This window comes from Hemibagrus wyckioides, linkage group LG08 (assembly GCF_019097595.1).
Source record: "Hemibagrus wyckioides isolate EC202008001 linkage group LG08, SWU_Hwy_1.0, whole genome shotgun sequence".
In the NCBI taxonomy this organism is placed as follows: domain Eukaryota; kingdom Metazoa; phylum Chordata; class Actinopteri; order Siluriformes; family Bagridae; genus Hemibagrus; species Hemibagrus wyckioides.
In genome coordinates, this window is record NC_080717.1 from 15,285,363 (window position 1) to 15,306,466 (window position 21,104).

Consider the following 21,104-nt stretch of genomic DNA (forward strand, 5'->3'; position numbering starts at 1 on the left):
GGGTCATCCCCAAACTGTTCACACAAAGTTGGGAGCATGAAATTGTCCAAAAATGTCTTGATATGTTGAAGCATTAAGAGTTCCTTTCACTGGAACTAAGAGGCCAAATAGGAGGGGGTGTCCCAAAACTTTTAGCAATATAGTGTATGTTTTGGATCATGAGCAGATCCTTTATTTCCCCACACTTCCATCACTTTGAGAAATTTTAATCTCGGATCCAGACCCTTTGTTTCAGAACATCTCTGTATTTCTTTGTGAAATCTTGTATGTCCTCTACATTTATGCTCTCTAAATCTTTTTCATGCTTTAGGGATTGACGATAAATGAATACAGTTTACCCTCGATAATGTCTGCCCAAGGTATTCTAACCACCGGTCGGAAATGTGATTTCCGTTGCAGGGTTATTAACAAGTGGGTTTAATAAAAAATGCCTGCTTTTTATGCGCTTTGTAATGACCACATCGCCATCGTGTGGTCATTACAGTACACTACACTGTCCTGTATCCTTGCGCCTTAAGCGCAAAGGCATTTCATTTATCCGGAAGTGTCGGTTTAGAAAGGCAGAGTCTGGGCAGCCGTCTTTCATCAATTTAAAAAGAAAGAGAAAAGGAGGAAATGTCTCAATGGTTTTATGTGTTTGCTGTCGGTTTAGGCTTGTTGTGGTATTTTTCAGAGTTCGGACAATTCTTGGTCCAGGTGTGTTGCAGTGCCCTGTGTTTTCTTACAATCTTTCTAATTGGAGGTAAGAGCAAACTCTGTGAAAGCAGCACGCAAACGGAAAGAGTCGCTGATGAAGATATATCACAGGTATGTGTTGTTGTTGTTTTTTTGCATGTCTAAATATGTTTTCCACATCCTCATGGCTTATTTATTTATTTATTTATTTATTTAGAAAATATGTGTGCTCAGGGCGATAGGGACAAACATGCGCGAGTTTCAGAATAGCCATGAAGGACACGATCATAAGTTAAGCAAATACAGTCAAAGGACATAAAGAGCGTTGTGTTATTATTATTATTATTATTATTATTATTATTATTATTATTATTATTCATGGAAGTTCACTGGTGCCCAAACTAAAAAAAGAGACAGCGCGTGAGACTTGAGTGAAGGTTTTAACAGATAGAGATGGCGCAGATTCCCTAAACATAGATCTGAAAACCTTTATCTGATTATATTGATGAAGAGACTGAAACTGAAGAGACCAAAATGTAAGTTCCTCCACTTTATCATAATGGTGCTAGAAAATTAGTGGAAGTTCTTGCACTTGCACTTGAAAAGAAGAACTCTTCAGCAGTTCCTGTACAGGTCTGCAGTTTTCTAAGTGAATTATATGTGGACAAAGGTCTCACTGAAATCCCTTTACAGTATACATTTTAAGAGCTTTCTTCGATTGACAGAATGAAGACAGGTTGAGGCGTGTAAACCTCCACATCTCACCTGCAAATGAACTTGAAAATGATTTTGTTTTTTGGTGTCGGAATCAACTTTCCTTTGTTTAGATAGAGCAAAAATAATTCTACCACAACACCAATGTAATATAGAAGTCACACAGTGAGAATATCCGTGAATAATTGGTCAGTTTAATGACTTTAGGTTGCTTTTGCCTCAAGTTTCATTTTAGTACTGATTAAAAAACTGTAAGTGATTGACAATCCACGTCTGATAAGTGCTTTGTTTAACTAGTTACGGCACAAAAGTGAGACTGGCCATATAGTTGGCAGTGATGAACCAGACACAGCAATTCGGACTGTACAGAAAGCATCACAGCAGTCACGGTTTCCAAATATCCAGAGGTCACTTCAGCACAGTAAGTAACTTTCACTTTCTCTTAAAAAAAAATTGTGTCAAATATCTACTGAGTCATAGACAGAGTACTGTTGTAATAATCTTACTCATCTCACTCATCAAGTAATCCATTACACATTGCCATTTACACCGAAATGTACAATGATCAGGCATAACATAACATGACCACCCGCCTAATATTGTGTTGGTCCCCCTTTTGCTGCCAAAACAGCCCTGACACATCGAGGCATGGACTCCACTAGATCCATGAAGGTGTGCTGTGGTATCTGACACCAAATGTTAACAGCAGATACTTTAAGTAATGTAAGTTGAAAGGTGGGGCCTCCATTTCGCAACTTAAAGGTGTTAACAGATACTTACAGGACTTAAAGGACACTTTTGATAGATACTGACCACTGCAGACCGGGAACACCCCACAAGAGCTGTAGTTTTGGAGATGCTCTGATCCAGTCGTCTAGCCCTCACAATTTGCCCCTTGTCAAACTCGCTCAAATCTTTCGCTTGCCCATTTTTCCTGCTTCTAACACATCAACTTTGAGGACAAAATGTTCACTTGCTGCCTACTATATCCCACCCACTAACAGGTGCCATGATGAGGAGATAATCAGTGTTCTTCACGTCACCTGTCACTGGTCATAATGTTATGCCTGATCTGTGTAATACTGTTCAATTTATAGTTGTTGAGTAAGGTAAGCTTTAAAAAACAGCACCATTGTGATTATGTGTGTCTTGCAGTGTTTAAGTGTGTTTACACTCATCTGGTCCTGCCATGGAGCACTTTTCCAGAACTTGGAAACAAGCAGCCTCTACACACAGCATTTCTCAAAGAATTCAACTTTGTCATGGATGAGATCATTTGCAAGGCCAAGGACATGGATCTGTCAGTTACTGCTCTTGGCTGCATACAGATCCTCACCAAGCACCTTCACAACACAAAGCAGTCAGAAGGGTAAGCATACACATGTATAGTTTGCCCCGTGGCTTGAAATGTAGCAAAAATGACACAATGTGCATTAGCACTTTTTTTTTTTTTTTTTTTTTGCAGTCCACCATTTTGTATGCATGGCACTACTTTTACTTCTGACTCGGTTAGTGTTAGTTGCAGCCTACTGTTGCAGATGTGCAGAATGGCATTGCTTCACTTCTTCTTTAAAATGTGTAAAACCAACCACTGATGCAGACAAAACAAAGAAGATTACTTCTGGTATGTGTCTCTGTATATGCTGATATAGTTTGTGTTTATGACTGGCCCAGGTCCCCTGCATTCAGTTCTAAAGCTGAAGAGATTGCTGAAGTTAGGGATTTCTGCAGTGTCCTGATACACAACCTTTTGCCAAAACATCTCTGGGAACCAAATGTCTACTACTGTGCCCTACAAGAAATTCTGGCTTTGAAAGGTTAGTGCTGTTTCCTTTGCCTGTTCACTCTGTGTTCCAATACTTTTTAGTTCAGGGATGTTCCACATAGCATATGTAGCATTACAGAATGAATAATTTGTCTTTATCAGGGAGATATTATCTCTGACATGAACAATTGCCAGCTTGTTTTCAATTATGTTGCTGGTGTGTTTCTCAAATACATTAGTGGAAGTGCTCGCCTACATTTAAAAATAATTTGAAAGAAGTAGGACACAGGACACCTTTTTCCGCCATGCATAATACATATAAATCATTCAGTGCAGAAAAAATACAGTACTTTAGCAAAATAATGTGGAAAAACCTTCTTAAGTTTTAAGCCAAAAGGGTAGAGCTATTTAAACATTTTGGTTTAGGTGTTATTATATTGTTGTTGTGTTATTGTATATAGCATGTTAAATGGTTAAAATCACCTCTATGAAAATTACAGTATTGTTTCACTTTAAGTTTTGCTTAACCATTACCATACCTGAACATGTTTAGGTGAAATATCAGTCATTTAGCATACATGTGGCAATTGAATTCTACTAAAGCAACACCAGGCTTACTCACCAACAAAAATTTTAAATTAATATTCAATAAATTTGTCTATTAGTAGTGTTCACTGTTAGCCTCCTGGTGGTCCAGTGCCTGGGTTCGATTCCTGGGCAGAGAGCTAACCCAACCACTGAAGAGTTAACTCTCAGTGGGATTTAACTCTAAATGGGAGGGTTGCATCAGGAAGGGCATCTGGCGTAAAAACCTGTGCCAAATCGAAACATGCGGACCAAATGATCCACTGTGGCGACCCCAAACATGAAGCAGCCAAAAGAACAAGAACAACAGAAGTGTTCACTGTTAAGTTGAAATAATAAGACCGGTTAAAACAGGAACAAAGAAGCAAAAAAAAAAACCAAACAAAAAAACAGACATTTCCTTGCTCAAACCACCAAAACACCACAAAATAGACTTGCTTGACCACATCAGACAACAATTCTCAGTTATAAAGCATACGTTGTCACGTGTAACAAACTTACGTAAAAACCTCTAACAGCAGGAAGCCTTACATAAATGATGAATCCAGTATAATTACATAAATGATGATCACTTCAGTATCCAGTGAGATGTTTTCACTCTAACAGAGATAACAGAGAGAAGTAATGGTATCTGTGACATTATTAAATAGATGTTGTGTTATTTTAACTAAATATTGGTGTTACTGTTCAACCTTTGTTTGTTCCTTTATAGTGCTGGCCTTAGTGACATTGCTCTCTGACCCAGACAACGTGAACCACCTAATTGTTTCTCAGCTAGACCAAACACAGATGGAAATCCTGATAGAGGAAACTCCTGACCAGGACAGGGACATTCTTTTGTCACGTCTGAGTGAGAGTAGTGATGCGTAAGTTTCATGTCCACATTTGTGTAAATACTGTGTTTCCGTTAATCTAGTTTTAACAGTTGATTTCAATTTCTCAGGCTGCACAGTGAGACAGAGGACCATCCATGTGAAGAACACAAAGCTAAAAAGAAAGGTGTTGCTATCTTTTTAAATTACATTAGAGTCCATAGTCACAGTATACCTTTGTCTTGAAAGGCCAGAGTGCAGTGTTTGTTGATGTGCCTACACACTGAATAAATGAAGTGATGTGTGAAGTAATGAGTTGAATTATTTAAGTTACAAATCAAGTAGACTCAATGCCTATGGGATAATAAATTCATTGACATTGATTTTTCCTAATTTCTGTTTACACTTTTATCTCATCTTTTACAGCCAAAAAAATTAAAGAGAAATTTTCTCAGGTTTTCAGTTTTGTAAACCCGAAGAAAACCAAATTAAAGAGTAATAAGAAAAAAGTAAGAGAGAAGCCTATGTCATACCGCAGGCCTGCATTAATAGAGACTGATTGTACAAACAGCAACGAGGGCTCCATCTGTGAAAGTGTGAGGGAAATCAAATAACATTAATCCTAAACAAAAATACATATAGATATTAGTGCTGCTCATGAGTCATTGCCTTTAATTGCTCTTGTTGTTAGATCGACGATAATTTGGAAAGTCTTACATTGTTCATAGAGGAGGAGATGATGGAATTTAAGCTTTCCTACGAGATGTGGAGGGCTGGAAATTGGGCAGTTACTGTCACTAATGTAAGTCACATCTTATATATGCCACCTACCACATCCATACGTAGAAATGGACCTGTGTAGATAATGCTTGGGCGGTGAATCTTTCTCAGCACAGCAGTGGTGCTACATAGCTCATTTTTTCCATTTAAAATTCATTAATCAGTTTCTGTGAAGGTTCATAGCAGTGACATAAAAAAAAAACAGCAACGCTGCTATTTCTTATTCATTTATTCAGACCCCATGAATATGTCACAAAGAAAGAGCCACCATCCAAATAAGTAACTGCTCAGCAGTGGTAGTATGTACTGTTACCTCCTGCAAAATTTGATCTATTTGTTTTGGTCTGTCTAGTTATAAACACATCAGTTTTTTTCATTGGTGTTGGTGTCCTCTCATGAATAAAATGAAAGCATGGCTGTTTGCTGTTGTGGGTATGTGATCATGGTATAGTTCATCCGGTTGTGTGTGAAGCCTTCATTTAAGTCTGTACTACTATGTATCAAACTTTGGGTCCTATAAAATCAGAATACAAAGGGGCTCCACTCATCTTTCCTTTCATTCCGTCAGATAACGTACTGGCTGTTTCATTTCCACTTTGCCCAAGAGAATATCATCATTCATGCGCTCAAAAATCCCCAGCAGAAATAGCATATGGCTTTTTAGTTAGTAAACAGTCATTGTTGGTTTTATCCTCCTAGGTCCAGATGGAAGAAGATGAGTTGTGTTTCACATTTCATTTGGAGGATCGCAACAATCCTGAGAACTTCCACTGGGATGTGAAAAGGAACCAGTCAGTCGTAATCGAGTTTTATTATCAATGCAAGGTGAGAAATGGATGCAGTTTGTAAAACAGTCATGCTGTTGCACCTTTGGGAGTTATATCAGTCGGTACTCATCTTAAATGGCTGAATATCTTTTCAGAAAATAGGACACTTGCCCTCTTTAATGACAATAGCGGAGAAGCCAAAAGCAGAGTGGAATATGGAAGAAGCACGAACAATTTTGGAACAATCCTTACAAGTAAGCTTCACATTTGATGGTAGTATAAATAGAACAATTAAATGAACACATTCATCACATCTACTTCTTTAGGATCTGGTGGCGAATGAAGAGTTTGGCAACTCTGAGCTTGTGTTCAAGTTCCTTGGTCCACTTGACTGGATACAGCATGAAGAAGAGCGTGATAAAGGGGTGTGGTTTCTTTTGGGGGAAATTGCATCCTTCCTTACTCCTGGCCAAGACGATGATGAGGTAAATATATGGAACAAATGACAGCTGATACACTTGTCCACACACAGTAGCTGTGATTTATCTTGATCAGGTGAAATAATATTGCTTGTTGCTTGCACCAACACTAAATTCAATATACAGAAGACAACATAGTTGGAAATGGAACTCCTCATACCTATGTGTTTTGACTATATACTCGTGAGCTATGTACTGAGAGCTTTAAAGACAAATCCACGCTTATTATATTGTCATGATATTGGTTGCTTTTAAAGCCGATTCATGTTTAAATGTACATTTTGATAGCAGTAGTTTAGAATTTTTTTTTATTATAATTCTTTAAGAAACTATTCAATGTAACACAAAATCCCAGATTAGTTTAAAATGATTTAAAATTACTTGTAATTTATAAAATGTACTTATAACATGAAATGTTAGATTCTTAATAGTTAATCTTGGCATCAGTTTGCCTCTGCCACACTTTGCTTGGCACTGAGCACTGACTCTGTTTTAAGGCAAATTTGTATTTTTCAAAAATACTTTTCGACCTCTCATCTCCAAGGTCAGCAGTTTATACCAAATAGAGTTACATGCTCTTTGTCTACCTGGAGCTTCTCTGGGTTCTCTGCTTTCCTACCCCATAAACATGGCAGTAATTGGGTTGGAAGTTACACTTTAATGCTTCATTGCATATTATTGTAATTAAACCAGTTTGTAGTGATTTAAAAGAAATATTCAATTTTCATTCATGACTGTTAGTGTTAAGTTGTTTAAGTAAAAGGATATTCCAAACAAGGATTTCTGTCCTTTATTTTTTGCCACTGATAAGTCTCACTTCATTTCCTAGATCAGTAACCTTAAAGGGGACGAGAAGGAACATGAAGTCGTGCATGAATGCAATACATCAGAGGCAACACCTCAACTGGACTTGGAGGCTACCCAGCCAATGTGTACAGACACGTTAGAGAGTCAAGACAAAGAAAGTGATGATGAGTTAGAAGCAGATGGAGGAAACGTACACACACTTGATCAGATGCCTACCTGCACGACTGAACAACAAAACACAGATCACACTGCTCATCCTGCTGAAATGAAAGATGTTCAGCTAAATATAGCACACTTTGCTGCAAGGACAAAATACCTTAAATTCGAACATAACTTTAAACAACGGGCTGCAGCCTGCAGTGCATCAGAAAGTGATGAGGATCGTTCAATCCATTGCTCAACTGATACTCTGTTAAACTGCAAATGTACTGGAAATATAAGCAAGGAGGAAAATCTGCCTCAGAGAAAACCATCAGACACAGACAAACCTGAAAAGAAGGGAAAAAACCCTCATCTTGAAGAACAGATGTTGAGCCAGTCATCAGGAGAGAAAAAAATATCCATCTCTTTGGAACAACCTGAGGCCAATAAAGTGATCTTCGATTTACTGAAAGAAATTTCTGGTAGGTTTAGAATGAATTTTTCAAACCCTTTAACAGTAGCACCTTGTACACAACATTAGTGACAAATAGCATTTGGGTGTGTCTAATAGGCTGCCATATAACCCAAGCCTTTAGCATGTACAGTCAGAGGTTAGTAAGATAATGTCATTATAATCTGATTTCTTGACTATCACAAGTTTGAGCTACAGATTAGGAGTAATATTTCAGTTTGCATAGCATCAGGCACATAAGTGTGTTTGATATCTGGCTATACTTACTGGCCAGTTTATTAGGCATGCCTATCTCATTAACCCAGCAGATGTATTTCATCGTTTTTCATGCTCAACAGACTCGAACATTGTGCAGCCATGGACTCCTTTAACTGTGAAATAAATCCATTAATTCACAGATACATTAATTACAGATGCACCCAATAATAGTTTAGTTTAATACCAGAACTTTCCCACACAGAAAACATTTCTTTCAGAAATGATGGAGTGAAATTTTAAGTTTCAAGTGAACTTTAAGACCTACTGCGTTTTTGAGTTATTAAGGGCTGGATTAAACCTAAGCGACCAAACAAACAGGGTAATAGCTATAAGAAATCAGTAAGTAACAACTTTGCTAGGTTGGGATTTTTACTGCTGTATCTATATTTTAAAAAAAGGCCCCCAGGATAGTGAAATGTTTAAAAATCCCAGCAATGCTGCTGCATCTGATTCTAGTCATCGATCAGTCTGTATTGGTCTATTTCCATTGATGTACAGGGAAGAGGTGAGCTGATTAATGCATATTAACAGTAATTGTGCACTGTACCTGTGGTCAGTTAGTGTAGATATAAGGTAGTGGCCCATTAAGTACACATGTGGTTTAATGTTTTTTACAAATAGTATATTATCTTGTTTTCAGGATTAAGAACGAAATATTGATTTGGTGAAATGAATCAAATTTGAATAAAATGTTCTTTCTTCAGGAAATTCATACACCTTTAAACTCATTAAGGCTGTTGTAACACCATTCACACCACTGATAAATAAGTAAGTTCTGAGATGTTCCTGTTTCTCTTTTTAAATATAGTTATTTAATGTAATTGCTTAGTATGTGTTGCTTACTCAAGCACGGATTAAATGACACTTCACAAAGGACGTTATCTTTGCCCACTTTTCTCAATTAAATTTAATCCAACATAATTTCACATTAACTTAATAATTTTGTTGTTGAATCTTATACTTACAACAAGTGACACTTGATAAATGCTAAATGAAAGTGATCCACTTTAAGCTTAAAAAAAAAAAGTACCTCCTAAAAGTGATGTTTGTTCCCATATCTCAAACTGCTGGTTACTTTTTGCTTTTCAGGAAATTGAATGCATTTTTAAACAAGATGAATCCTTCAGAAGCTCAGATTGCCTCCTACATCGATAGCCTTTGTGAGAACATATGGCCTGACCCGGCTGTACCGCAGCCACCACCTCAAAGCAGTGACAAGAATGAGATCAAGCAGAAAGCAATGCAGATCATGACTTCCAAGTGTAAGTATTGGAAGGTTTTTTTTTATTGTATTCTAGACATTTTCTGCTATAAACTTAATTGCTGTCTCATGTTTTGATAGTTTCAGGCTTAGCAGTCATCAACAAAACCAATGTGGAGAGCATTTTTAAGACCTTTCAGAATGCAGAAGAAAACAAGAAGCTGGTTTATGTGAGTGATGCTGTCTAGGCTAAACTACACCAGTATTTTATTTTATTTTTACAGCTCTCTAATTTCACTTATTTTTGTTTCTAGATGTTGCTGAAGTATCTATTGAGAAGGTTCTTGCCTGGAGAACCTGGTTTTAATGTGATGTCCAAGTATATGTGAAGCCTATTATTTAATATCAACAAATACTACTTAAGTCATTATTAGATGCCTTGTTCTATTTTATATACATTACTTGTGTGTGAACTTGGTGGTCCAAGACCACCTACAAATGAATCAGAATATATGTCCTATTGAAGACTTTGATCAGTGGCACAGCAGTGGCACTCAGGGAGCTCAACTTGATGTAGCAAGCAGTATTTGTTTTGGTCAAATTTGACCCATTTTAAAAAAGTGACCGCATTAAAACCATCCTAAATGCAATCTTTTTTATCCTTAAATTTGATTAGCTTTCCTAAAGTGACCCAAAATGTACAAAAATATGTACACTTTTTGTACAGGTGCTACAAATTTTTGTACATTGAGGTTGTTCTGTGTCAAATTTGACCTGTTCTATTGACCTGCACTTTGGAACAACCTCCACCAACACATTAGGTCTGCTTCATCTATTACATAATGTTTATTTTGATTATTTCTATTTTGATAATCATGCTGCCTCCTATTGCACAGCACTTTGGTCAACTCTCATTGAAATGTGATCTATGAATAAACTTGACTTGAAATGGATTTTAGATCCAACTGTATGGGCCAAATCAAGGAAAATAGTAATTTTATGGCATCTTGAAACTGAAACTGTACATGCCATGTCTGTGCATATTTTTTTAAACAGTGAATGAGTAAAACAGCATAGACATGATCTTATATAGTGCACATAAAGAACAGTTATATGCTGCCTTAATAATCGTGTTTGAAATGAACAGAAGGACTAAAAGGATGACCTTTGACCTTTAACTTCTTTGCATTTCATGAGCTTAGTCAAGTGCTCCTGGAACTGGGAGACAGACACTGTGAGGCACTCCTTTATGACTCCTTTTGGCAACATCACCTTCCTTGCATAACAGCACTGGTAAGGGCAAGTGAAGCGAAGTCAAGTAGTACTACAGATTCCATTTACTTTAAAACATTGTGGCCTACAAGAATAGCCCCACTAGACTCCACTACCCGCAACACACCTGACTTTTGTCAAAGGATTTGATTACACCACATTGCCCAATGTGTCATTCACACCATGCAGCTTTATAAATCACTTTTAGTTTCAGCCTTACTGTGAAGTATATGTTCAGTTTCCATAGTGTCCTGGATATACCAAGCCTTTGATATTGGTTGATCTCTTTGTATCATGACCTTTATGGTTTTTGATTTCACCTATTCCTTGTTACTCCGCTTACTGGTCACCTTACCTGTGACGGTTCATATTTTGTTGATTTTGCCTGGCATTTTGGACTGTTTACCAGTGTAAATAGTTTTTTTTTTACCTGTACCTGCATCCTCTTCAGCATTATTGTTCAAGTTTGGTGATTGTAATGGTTATAAATTGTTATATAATAAATCCCACAGTTCCAGGATGTTTTGTCCGTTTATTAAAATCATTGGATCTGTTAGGTTTTCATGTTTTAAAGGTAAAATATGACATGATAGAGTGTGATTTTCTTCATAAATAAGTATTCTAAAACCTAAACATACTATCTCCCTGCTCTCTGAAACAATAATTAAGGATTACCCACACATACACTATGTTGCCAAAAGTTTTGGGATGTCTGCCTTTACATGCACATGAATTTAATACGGAGTTAGCCCGCCCTTTGCAGCTATAACAGCTTCAACTCTTCTGGGAAGGCTTTCCACAAGGCTTAGGAGATGTTTATGGGAATTTTTAACCTTTCATCTAAAAACGCATTTGTGAGGTCAGGCACTGATGTTGGATGAAAGGTCTGGCTTGCAGTTTCCGCTGTGATTCATCCCAAAGGTGTTGTATCAGGTTGAGGTCAGAAGTTCCTCAACACCAAACTCGTTCATCCATGTCTTTATGGACCTTGCTTTGTGCACTGGTGTGCAGTCATGTTGGAACAGGAAGGAGCCATCACCAAAATGTTGGGAGCATGAAATTGTCCAAAATGAAGCAGAAGAGTTGCTTCACTGGAACTATGGGCCCAAGCCCAACCCCTAAAAAACAACACCTGAATTCAATGATTTGGAGGGGTGTCCCAAAACCTTTGGCAATATAGTGTATATTAATGTCATATAGGCTGTTTGTACATTCTGAATACAACTGTGATTCAAAGTTCCACGAAAGTTCCACCGTTCCACGGGAGAAGCCATCACCACAACCCTCCATCTGGCCCTCACACACCTGGACTGCAAAGACTCCTACGTTCGAATGCTGTTCATAGATTTCAGTTCAGCATTCAACACAATCATCCCTCAGCAGCTGATTAAGAAGCTGAGTCTCCTGGGCCTGAACACCTCTCTCTGCAACTGGATCCTGGATTTCCTGACTGGGAGACCTCAGTCAGTCCGGATCGGGAGCAGTATCTCCAGCACCACCACACTGAGCACTGGAGCACCTCAGGGCTGTGTGCTCAGTCCATTGCTGTTCACTCTGCTGACTCACGACTGTGCAGCAATGCACAGCTCCAACCACATCGTCAAGTTCGCTGATGACACGACCGTGGTGGGTCTCATCAGCAAGAACGACGAGTCAGCATACAGAGAGGAGGTGCAACATCTAACAGCCTGGTGCAGAGCCAACAACCTCTCCCTGAACGTCGACAAGACCAAAGAGATGGTTGTTGACTTCAGGAGAGCACAGTGTGACCATTCTCCGCTGTCCATCGATGGCTCCTCTGTGGAGATCGTCAAGAGCATCAAATTCCTTGGTGTCCATCTGGCGGAGAACTTCACCTGGTCACTCAACACCAGCTCCATCACCAAGAAAGCCCAGCAGCGCCTCTACTTCCTGAGGAGGCTGAGTAAAGCCCATCTCCCTCCCCCCATCCTGTCTGTGTTCTACAGAGGGACCATCGAGAGCGTCCTGAGCAGCTGCATCACTGCCTGGTTTGGGAACTGCACCGTCTCAGATCGCAAGACCCTTCAGCGGATAGTGAGGACAGCTGAGAAGATCATCGGAGTCTCTCTCCCCTCTATCACAGACATTTACACCGCACGCTGCATCCGCAAAGCCATCAGCATTGTGGCTGACCCCACACACCCCTCACACACACTCTTCACCCTCCTGCCATCTGGAAAGAGGTACCGGAGCATTTGGGCCCTCACAACCAGACTGTGTAACAGTTTCTTTCCTCAAGCCATTAGGCTCCTCAACACCCGGGACTGAACTGTTCTACACTCTCACACACACTCTCACTCAGGACTGAGCTGTATACTAACTCTGTTACTGATACTTATGATACTGATACTTATGTTTATTCTATTTGCACTACCTCAACTGCTGCTGTGTATTTTTGCACAATATTTTTGCACAATACTTTTTTTTTTTTTTTTTCTACATCATTTCACTTTATCTATTTTATTTCACTTACATTCCAGTACACATTCTTTTATTTCCTTTCAGCGCTAAGTGTCCTGTGTTCTTTTGTGTTGTCTTTATTGTATTTATTGTCTTTTTTGCACTGTCTTGTCTATGCTCTGTTTGCACCTAGCTGCACACTGTGCACTTTACTGTATTGTACTAGTAGTTGTATGTTTATGTAGCACCAGGTCCTGGAGAAACGTTGTTTCATTTCACTATGTACTGCGCCAGCTATATGTGGTTGAAATGACAATAAAAGCTTCTTGAATCTTGAAGTTTGATATTAGAGACTTGTTATGGAGAGATTTTTGGTTTGGGTCAAAATTTATCCAGACAGTACTGTCAAGGTACAGAACATGTACAAGATATAAGGACTAAAATACATGGCACATTGTTCATTCATCTTCACTGCTTTATCTGGGTCAGTGTTGTAGTAGATCTAGAGCCTATGCCAGGAACATTGGGTACAAGGCAGTAATACATACTTGATGGAATGTCAGTTCATTCCCTGGTGTGATGCTCTGCTGAGCCTTTACTGCAGTCTTCAGCTGCTGTTTGTTCTTGTTCCACTGCACCGTGAAGCACCATCCAACGAGTTTTAAAGTCTTTGAATCTGAGCAGATAATATAGTTCTGAACCATTTTCACCGACAGCCTTCACAATGCCCGAGCTATAAGATGAGGCGGTAAGCTTTAAATCATGCGCAGTTCCTTCCCCTCTCCATAGTCTTCTCATCAGGCTGAAAAGGTTGACAATTGTTTCATCTGCCATTTATTGAAGATTCCAAAACTGTACATAATTTTTATAACAGTGTTTTATATCTTGTGGTAAACCCTCTTTATTTACTCTGGTGAAGTCTGTTCTTGATTGTTGATACCCCTACCTCCTGGAAGAGTTCTTCATCAGGACTGTTAATGGAAGAAATCTTCTGTTACTGGTGGTCTAGGCCTTCGGGTTGCTTTTACCAGTGCATTAATTACCAGTGCATTAATTAAATAGGCCACACCTAAGGTTTGCAGTTTCTCTGATGGGTTTGTTTGGATTTTTCCTCCTAATGATTACTTGCTTTACTGGCAGTGACAGGTCTTTGGACTTCATATTGAGAGTTAACAGCTCATATTTATATTTATGTATCTGACTGTAATATATTTGTACTGTCCAGTGTGGACTCGTACTTGATCAACACTTTGTCCACAATTTGACCAAATTTGATAAAAGTCTTGTTCTACATTTTTATTGATGCAGTCAATATGTTTCCAATCATATTTTAAAAATATATTTCTACCAAAAGGTTATTATTGGGGATCCTGCTAATGCCATGTATATTTGTGAGTGCAAGCTAGCAGACGGACAGCAGTGTAAACGTCACTAAATGAAGATTATTCGTGTTCATTACAGAGGCCGAGTGTGGGTATACATCTGGACATTTGTTTTCAGTATTGCTGAACTAACTAACTAGCAAAGTTAAGGCACTTTCACCCGAACATCACACACACTCAGTGTACGTTTTTAACAGAACATGTAGCTTTTGTGTAGTTTGTTCCATTTGTATCCTAATGACATTTATAACCGTCTCCCCCCTCACGTCTGATTAAGTGGTAGGGTCCAGTCCTAAGCGGCTACCTTGCACAAGTTTAGACAACAGGCAGGGAGGCGACACTAGCTAGCAGTAGGCTAAGCGAGTCGGAGCCGTCTGATCGTCACAGAACTTAACATTTTATCCGGATTTAAAACAACAGACGGCGATACCTTATGATTAAGTTTTTGTTTTCGAATTAAACAAAATGTCTACCCCAGCACGACGGCGTTTAATGAGGGATTTTAAACGGTAAGCCTTGCGCAAAAAAACCCCAGGGCCTCGGTTGTTTTGAGAGCTTTCGCTAGCTTTAGCTTGCTAGCAATGTTTCCTAGCAGATCAAACATGGCGGCTTTTTTTTAATATAATGAAATAGCGAAGTTATTTAGATAATATAGTGTGTCGGCGTGCTAAATATGTCTAGTTGGTAAACTCCTTATAAATAACATGTTCGCTGTGTTCGGTGTCATTGGGATTTCCTTTCTCAACTTATTTTTCAGACTGCAGGAGGATCCTCCAGCAGGAGTTAGCGGAGCACCTTCAGAAAATAACATCATGGTCTGGAACGCTGTCATTTTTGGGTAAGCATCAATCTAATATCAGGAGCTACAGACAGATGTTCATCTGGCAGCATGCACTGAGCTCTTTATTCATCAACTGGCAAACGTTTCTCAGTAAGCTTATCATCCAGGTCCTAGTGTAAAGGTTGCCGGTCAGTGTAGTCTGGTGGTTCAGAGTGGTCAGCTGGAGTTCTGTCATATTTTGTGTCAGTGATGGTCACACTGTAAATGACTAGACATTTGCCAGCACTGAAGTGTGTTACACTAAGTCTTCTTGTACATGTTGGTCTTTTGGCTGTTGTCTGAGATTATTTGTTAGGAATTAATGTATTGTTTAACTCCTTTTGTCTTTCAGCCCAGAAGGGACACCTTTTGAAGATGGTAAGTTAGCACAGAGACTTTATTTATTCTGGTTTTGCTGATTTAAAACACACTTTGAATCCCTCTTCTTCTATTATAAAAAAACATATAAATTGACCCCTATACTACACGTCACTCTAGACTTTTCCAGAGTCCTGTTTATCATTTGTTATTCAACAAGTACGAATGGCAGATTTACTAATTGTAATCATTCGATAGGGGTTAAATTATGAGATATACTAATCAGGCATAACATTATGAGCACTGAGAGGTGAAGTAAATAACACTGATTATCTCCTCATCATGGCACCTGTTAGTGGGTGGGATATATTAGGCAGCAAGTGAACATTTTGTCCTCAAAGTTGATGTTAGAAGCAGGAAAAATGGGCAAACGTATGGATTTGAGCGAGTTTTACATGGGCAAATTGTGATGGCTAGATGACTGGATCAGAGCATCTCCAAAACTACAGCTCTTGTGGGGTGTTCCCGGTCTGCAGTGGTCAGTATCTATCAAAAGTGGTCCAAGAAAGGAACAGTGGAGAACCGGCAACAGGGTCATAGGCATCCAAGGCTCATTGATGGACGTGGGAAGGCTGGCCCGTGTGATCCGATCCAACAGACGAGCTACTGTTCCTCAAATTGCTGAAGAAATTAATAGTGGTTCTGGTGTAAAGGTGTCAGAACACACAGTGCGTGTATGGGTCAGTGCTGTCTGGCAGCAAAAGAGGGGCCAACACACTATTAGGCAGGTGGACATAATGTTATGCCTGGTCATGTAACTGCACTCTGTGTTGAATAGGAAGGAACGTGTATCTGATGGTTTGGAGTGGAATACCTAGACAAATTAAGCACTTAGGAAATTCAACCAGGCCAGTTACGTGTGATGGAACATTGTGAGGTTCTGACTAAAATGAAATGACTAATGTAAAAAATGATCAAGCATTAAAAATAAGATCATCTGTTCTCTGGGTCAGTTTTTTAACTGTTATGTAATGTTTTAGTTTTTAGTAAATAGATGTTAATAGATGCAGCACCTGTTGAAATCTGCGCCTGTAGGCGAAAAAAACAAAATCGGGCAAAAAAAATCTCTTCGTTGTAGTGGTCAGGATGATTTAAAAGAAATCTGACACTGCATGACTGTAGTAGAAACACTGTAACCTTATAACACAAGGAGGTTAGGTTACTATTTACTTGCTTGCTGGTAGCCATTTCCCTCAGAAACAATAACAGGACTGTAAAGACTTGCTAGTGAGTGGTCCCCCCCTCTCAAAATCACCTTATCTTATTCTTGTTGCTTTTTCAGAACCATGTAATTGAATGTCATATGTAATTAGTCGATGGAGTCATTTTGCGTCATCCTCTGTGAAATATGAGGTGGTGAAATTCCTGTAACTCTGGGATATTGTGAAAACTACAAATATTGGTAACCTGGATCCTCTAAGCTACTGAGAATTTTTGAGTCAGAAAGCATGATGACACAGTTGCCTAATTTTAGCATAGCTCAAAAGCAGTGTCGTGGATACGTTTAACACCTATGATCTAGATGTGTTCAGTAGAGACATAAATACTGGGAACAATTAACTGAGAATATGCTTTCATAGGATTTAGGTATTTCACGATAGCTTTAATTATATCAAAAGATGCAGTATTTATTGAGGAAAATGGCATTGCTATACCACTGACGATACTGTAACTGACCTTTCAGTAGTTTAAGGTGATGGTCTTACTTGACCTTGTTGATTTGGGCAGAGATTTGGCTTCAGTGCTACAGCTGGACAGTTTACTCTTTGCGATTTGCACAGCCTGTGTTCAGTGGCCTTTGGTCTTATTCCTGTAAATCTTTAAATCAGTTCCATTAATCAATTTTATCTAACAAAATCTCTCATCTCATCAAGTCTTTTCTGGTCAGAGTGTGTAAATTCAAGTGCAACTTTATGACAGTTAAAATAAAAATATTTGTAACTACCCCATGAAAGCTAAAAATAATAGACACTGAAATCAGGTTATAGTAAGTAGTATAGTGTAAGTAATAATATAGATCTTATTGTTGTTAAACTGGGTGGTGTTGATGAGTATCTGTATGTGTATGTAGTTTCAACAGATCTGTGGTTTCAGGTAGCATGCTAATATAGACTGGGCTAGTAGTGTGTGTAACGGGTGTCCTTGGTGTGTGTTTCTGTACTTATATACTAGTATACTATATATTTAAACCTCAGCCGTCAGGTTAATTTGCATAGTGGAGCTGACATATTTTTTATGTATTTGACCTGTTTCAGTTCTAAAATGAATATAAACATAGCTATTAAATGTTAAAATTATGTAGTAGCCTATTTACATTCACATTTTCCCCCATTTGTCAGAGACCTTTTTCCTATGAACATGTCATGTGTTATATGTTATTAATTATCTGGTAATAACTGCAACTGATGATAAACACAACACCAATAAACTGCTTAGCTAGCACTATCAACATATGTCAGGCACAAAGATGATCATTTTGTAATATTTGTATATTGTATATGTACATCAGTTTAATTGTCTCGGTTATCTGGAGGAGAAACAGCTGTGTAGAACCTGTGCTGTTTTAAGTACTCAGCCTCTAACATATGCCACTGCTTAAACTATACAGCATCATTCCAGCACAAATACTACACAGCCATGTCTAGCTCACTCAATGGAAAAGGAGTAAAACATTAAATACATGTTTGTAAGAATTATTTGGATGCTGCAGTAACTGAACACTACTGTACCCACACTTCCTCATTCATGAATATGAGAATGAACAGTTTTGGCATTGGTGCTGAATGAGATGGATGCAGAGGGATTGTTGGTAAAGAGCTGCTAGAGTGGTTTGATGATCTGTATCTGCGGCAGAAGACAAAGACGTACAGCTAGATTAAACAAAATTGACCAGTGGCTTTCAGAATTTTACCCTGGTCTTAATATTAAAAACGAACCAAAAAAAAAAGAAATACTTTCCATAGTTCTATACAGATCTGAATGATACTGTAAAAAATTATTATTCTCTATTTTTCAGAGCATAATTATATTTCCTCTTGGATTTTGGATGACTGTAGGCTGCTGAGTGCTTTCCTTTTAATTGTAAACTCTCAACACTTACATAATTTGCAGCATGTTTCATGTAAATTAGTTCTTGTGCTTCATGAGGTGGGAGCTTATATCCATGCAGCAGATTCAACAAAAGAAGTCAAATCACCACTTAACTTGATGTCAAAAAATGGTTAAATAAATCAGGTGTACCCTTCCAAGCACTTAAGAAAAGTGTCTCACATTTAAGTGAGACTATTCTTTTAGATATAATCTAGTTTCATTTATAATTATTATTTTTTCCCCTCCAGGAACTTTCAAACTCACAATAGAATTCACAGAAGAGTATCCGAACAAACCTCCCACAGTCCGATTTGTATCCAAAATGTTTCACCCCAATGGTAAGTTCTTCACTATGAATAAATAGGCTATCTATCTATCTATCTATCTATCTATCTATCTATCTATCTATCTATCTATCTATCTATCTATCTATCTATCTATCTATCTATCTATCTATCTATCTATCTATCTATCTATCTATCTATCATTTTGCTTTGTTTAGTTTATGCAGATGGTAGTATATGTTTGGACATTCTTCAGAACCGCTGGAGTCCAACTTACGACGTTTCTTCAATTTTAACATCTATACAGGTATTTACAACAAGACAAAATCAACACAAAAGGCCAGTTCTACTTGATGTGTGGTTACATGTGTGCATGCAGACACAGCAGTGTAGGTGCCACTGTTTAAACGTATTTGCACATTAAAATCAAAATCCAGAAATGTCTAAATCTCTAGCAACTTCATGCCAACTGTTCTGTGACGCACATTAGTTCCTAAACTAGAAGATCCGAAACATGAGTTTGATCAGTGTGAGTAACGTGTAATTCGAGAGACGACTACCGCTCGTGCAGACTGTTGAGGACATCATGTCACATGGCGTAATGCTGTCCCTACTATTTATAATGTTACTGCACCACATGCACGTTTTTCACACTTGAAGGTGTTGATTGAAAAGAGAATACACATGCAGCCATCGGAAGCAAGTGCAAGTTTGGCCTACTGTTATGTATTCAAATAATGAAGATTGCTTGTGCTTCAGATTTACATGTACATGTTCTCCCATCACAGTCTCTATTGGACGAGCCGAACCCAAACAGTCCTGCCAACAGCCAGGCAGCTCAGCTTTACCAGGAGAACAAGCGAGAGTATGAGAAGCGTGTGTCTGCCATTGTGGAACAGAGCTGGCGGGATTGTTGACCTCACGTATGGACAATACTCTGCCTCAGCTACTGAGAGGAAAACCATCACGTAAAGAATAAAATATATCTACGTTATGTTTTGAATACTCTTCTTACTCTGTAGAGTCGTCTGTTCTGTAGCTGTCGCAAGGTTAGACTGCTGTTGTCATAGCCTCCCTCTTCATGCTGAATCCTGTTCGTGGACAAGGATGATGTTTTCTTGATTTAACTGAATGTACCTTGCCATCTCAAGGTTACAAGCATTTCTTTGATTTGTGTGTGAATGCTTTGATCTCTGTGCAGGAGCTTGTCATGAACACATGCTGTCTAGTTTTGGTTTGATCCTGTACTGTGAGCTGATTGCATTAGATTACTAACTGGATGTAAATGGATGCTCTGGTTGTGGGTTCCACTGAATGGAGCTTTACGGAAGATCCCTGCTTGCATCTGTTGGTTTCTTTAACTATTTGTTACAAAATACGTGTTCTTTTTATTGACCCCAGTCCAGTTTTAACGTGAAGATGACCTTGGTGGAAGAAGGCCGATATACAGAGCTTCCTATCCATCTAAATTTCTTTATTTTTAAATTTGAAGGGGTTATCAGACTTATAAACTGAGTACAGTTTCTATATGATGTGCTAAAATTTTACAAGTGCTAGTTTCTCAAAGTCTTGTATAAAGTATACTTTTTTTTTTTTTTTAAATAAAAGTATGACAGTAAGAGGTCTGTCTTAATTTCAGAAGCCTTTATCCCAAGTCTAGCCTTCATATCTGAAATATGTACAGTAGTAATGATTTTTGACTTGTTATATCCCAACTGCATGACTCTTCGGTGCTTTTTATTTTGTTTTTAGAGTGTTTTTCCCAGCACCCTGTGGATCATGTACTTCACTGCCTGGGCTTGATGCTGTTTGCTTTTATGCAATATTAATTTGAATTCTTTAAGGTCATCATTTTTCAAAAGCACATCCAGAGTTTGAGTTGGATTTGTACTTGGATTTGAAACTGTACATTTTCTCACTTCTTGTAAATAAACAGTAAATTAATCTCAGTGACTTTCTTAACCTGACAGAATGCAGAATATCAAACAAACAAACCAGTGA

General features: G+C 38.3%; 2 protein-coding genes across 3 annotated transcripts; both read left to right on the forward strand.

Annotated features, from left to right (window-relative positions):
• Positions 1-538: 538 nt before the first annotated feature.
• Positions 539-11,231, forward strand: si:rp71-46j2.7 (uncharacterized). 2 transcript variants are annotated; one of them, XM_058397316.1, is made up of 16 exons: positions 539-807; positions 1,687-1,810; positions 2,545-2,758; positions 3,064-3,206; positions 4,452-4,605; positions 4,683-4,738; positions 4,978-5,147; positions 5,243-5,353; positions 6,031-6,156; positions 6,254-6,352; positions 6,425-6,583; positions 7,407-8,007; positions 8,960-9,023; positions 9,345-9,517; positions 9,598-9,686; positions 9,771-11,231. In XM_058397316.1, exons 1-16 carry the CDS (start codon positions 616-618, stop codon positions 9,843-9,845), a joined length of 2,550 nt encoding a protein of 849 aa, XP_058253299.1. In that variant the 5' UTR covers positions 539-615; the 3' UTR covers positions 9,846-11,231. The 2 variants fall into 2 exon arrangements, with proteins under 2 accessions (XP_058253299.1, XP_058253300.1); XM_058397317.1 differs by lacking the exons at positions 8,960-9,023; positions 9,598-9,686; positions 9,771-11,231 and having other exon boundaries at positions 9,345-9,487.
• A 3,604-nt stretch (positions 11,232-14,835) lies between these two features.
• Positions 14,836-21,052, forward strand: ube2a (ubiquitin-conjugating enzyme E2A (RAD6 homolog)). The gene is made up of 6 exons (XM_058397337.1): positions 14,836-15,040; positions 15,289-15,369; positions 15,704-15,729; positions 19,068-19,157; positions 19,322-19,410; positions 19,892-21,052. Exons 1-6 carry the CDS (start codon positions 14,997-14,999, stop codon positions 20,018-20,020), a joined length of 459 nt encoding a protein of 152 aa, XP_058253320.1. The 5' UTR covers positions 14,836-14,996; the 3' UTR covers positions 20,021-21,052.
• The last annotated feature ends 52 nt before the right edge of the window (positions 21,053-21,104 follow it).

What these genes read in the sequence shown, in the direction of transcription:
- ube2a (XM_058397337.1), top strand. Translation starts at nt 14,997, where the DNA reads ATGTCTACCCCAGCACGACGGCGTTTAATGAGGGATTTTAAACG. An exon ending in AGGGACACCTTTTGAAGATG is followed by an intron (nt 15,730 to 19,067) that starts GTAAGTTAGCAC and finishes TTTCCCCTCCAG; the next exon opens with GAACTTTCAAACTCACAATA. An exon ending in CAATTTTAACATCTATACAG is followed by an intron (nt 19,411 to 19,891) that starts GTATTTACAACA and finishes CTCCCATCACAG; the next exon opens with TCTCTATTGGACGAGCCGAA.
- si:rp71-46j2.7 (XM_058397316.1), top strand. Translation starts at nt 616, where the DNA reads ATGTCTCAATGGTTTTATGTGTTTGCTGTCGGTTTAGGCTTGTTGTGG. An exon ending in CTGATGAAGATATATCACAG is followed by an intron (nt 808 to 1,686) that starts GTATGTGTTGTT and finishes TTGTTTAACTAG; the next exon opens with TTACGGCACAAAAGTGAGAC. An exon ending in ACACAAAGCTAAAAAGAAAG is followed by an intron (nt 4,739 to 4,977) that starts GTGTTGCTATCT and finishes CATCTTTTACAG; the next exon opens with CCAAAAAAATTAAAGAGAAA.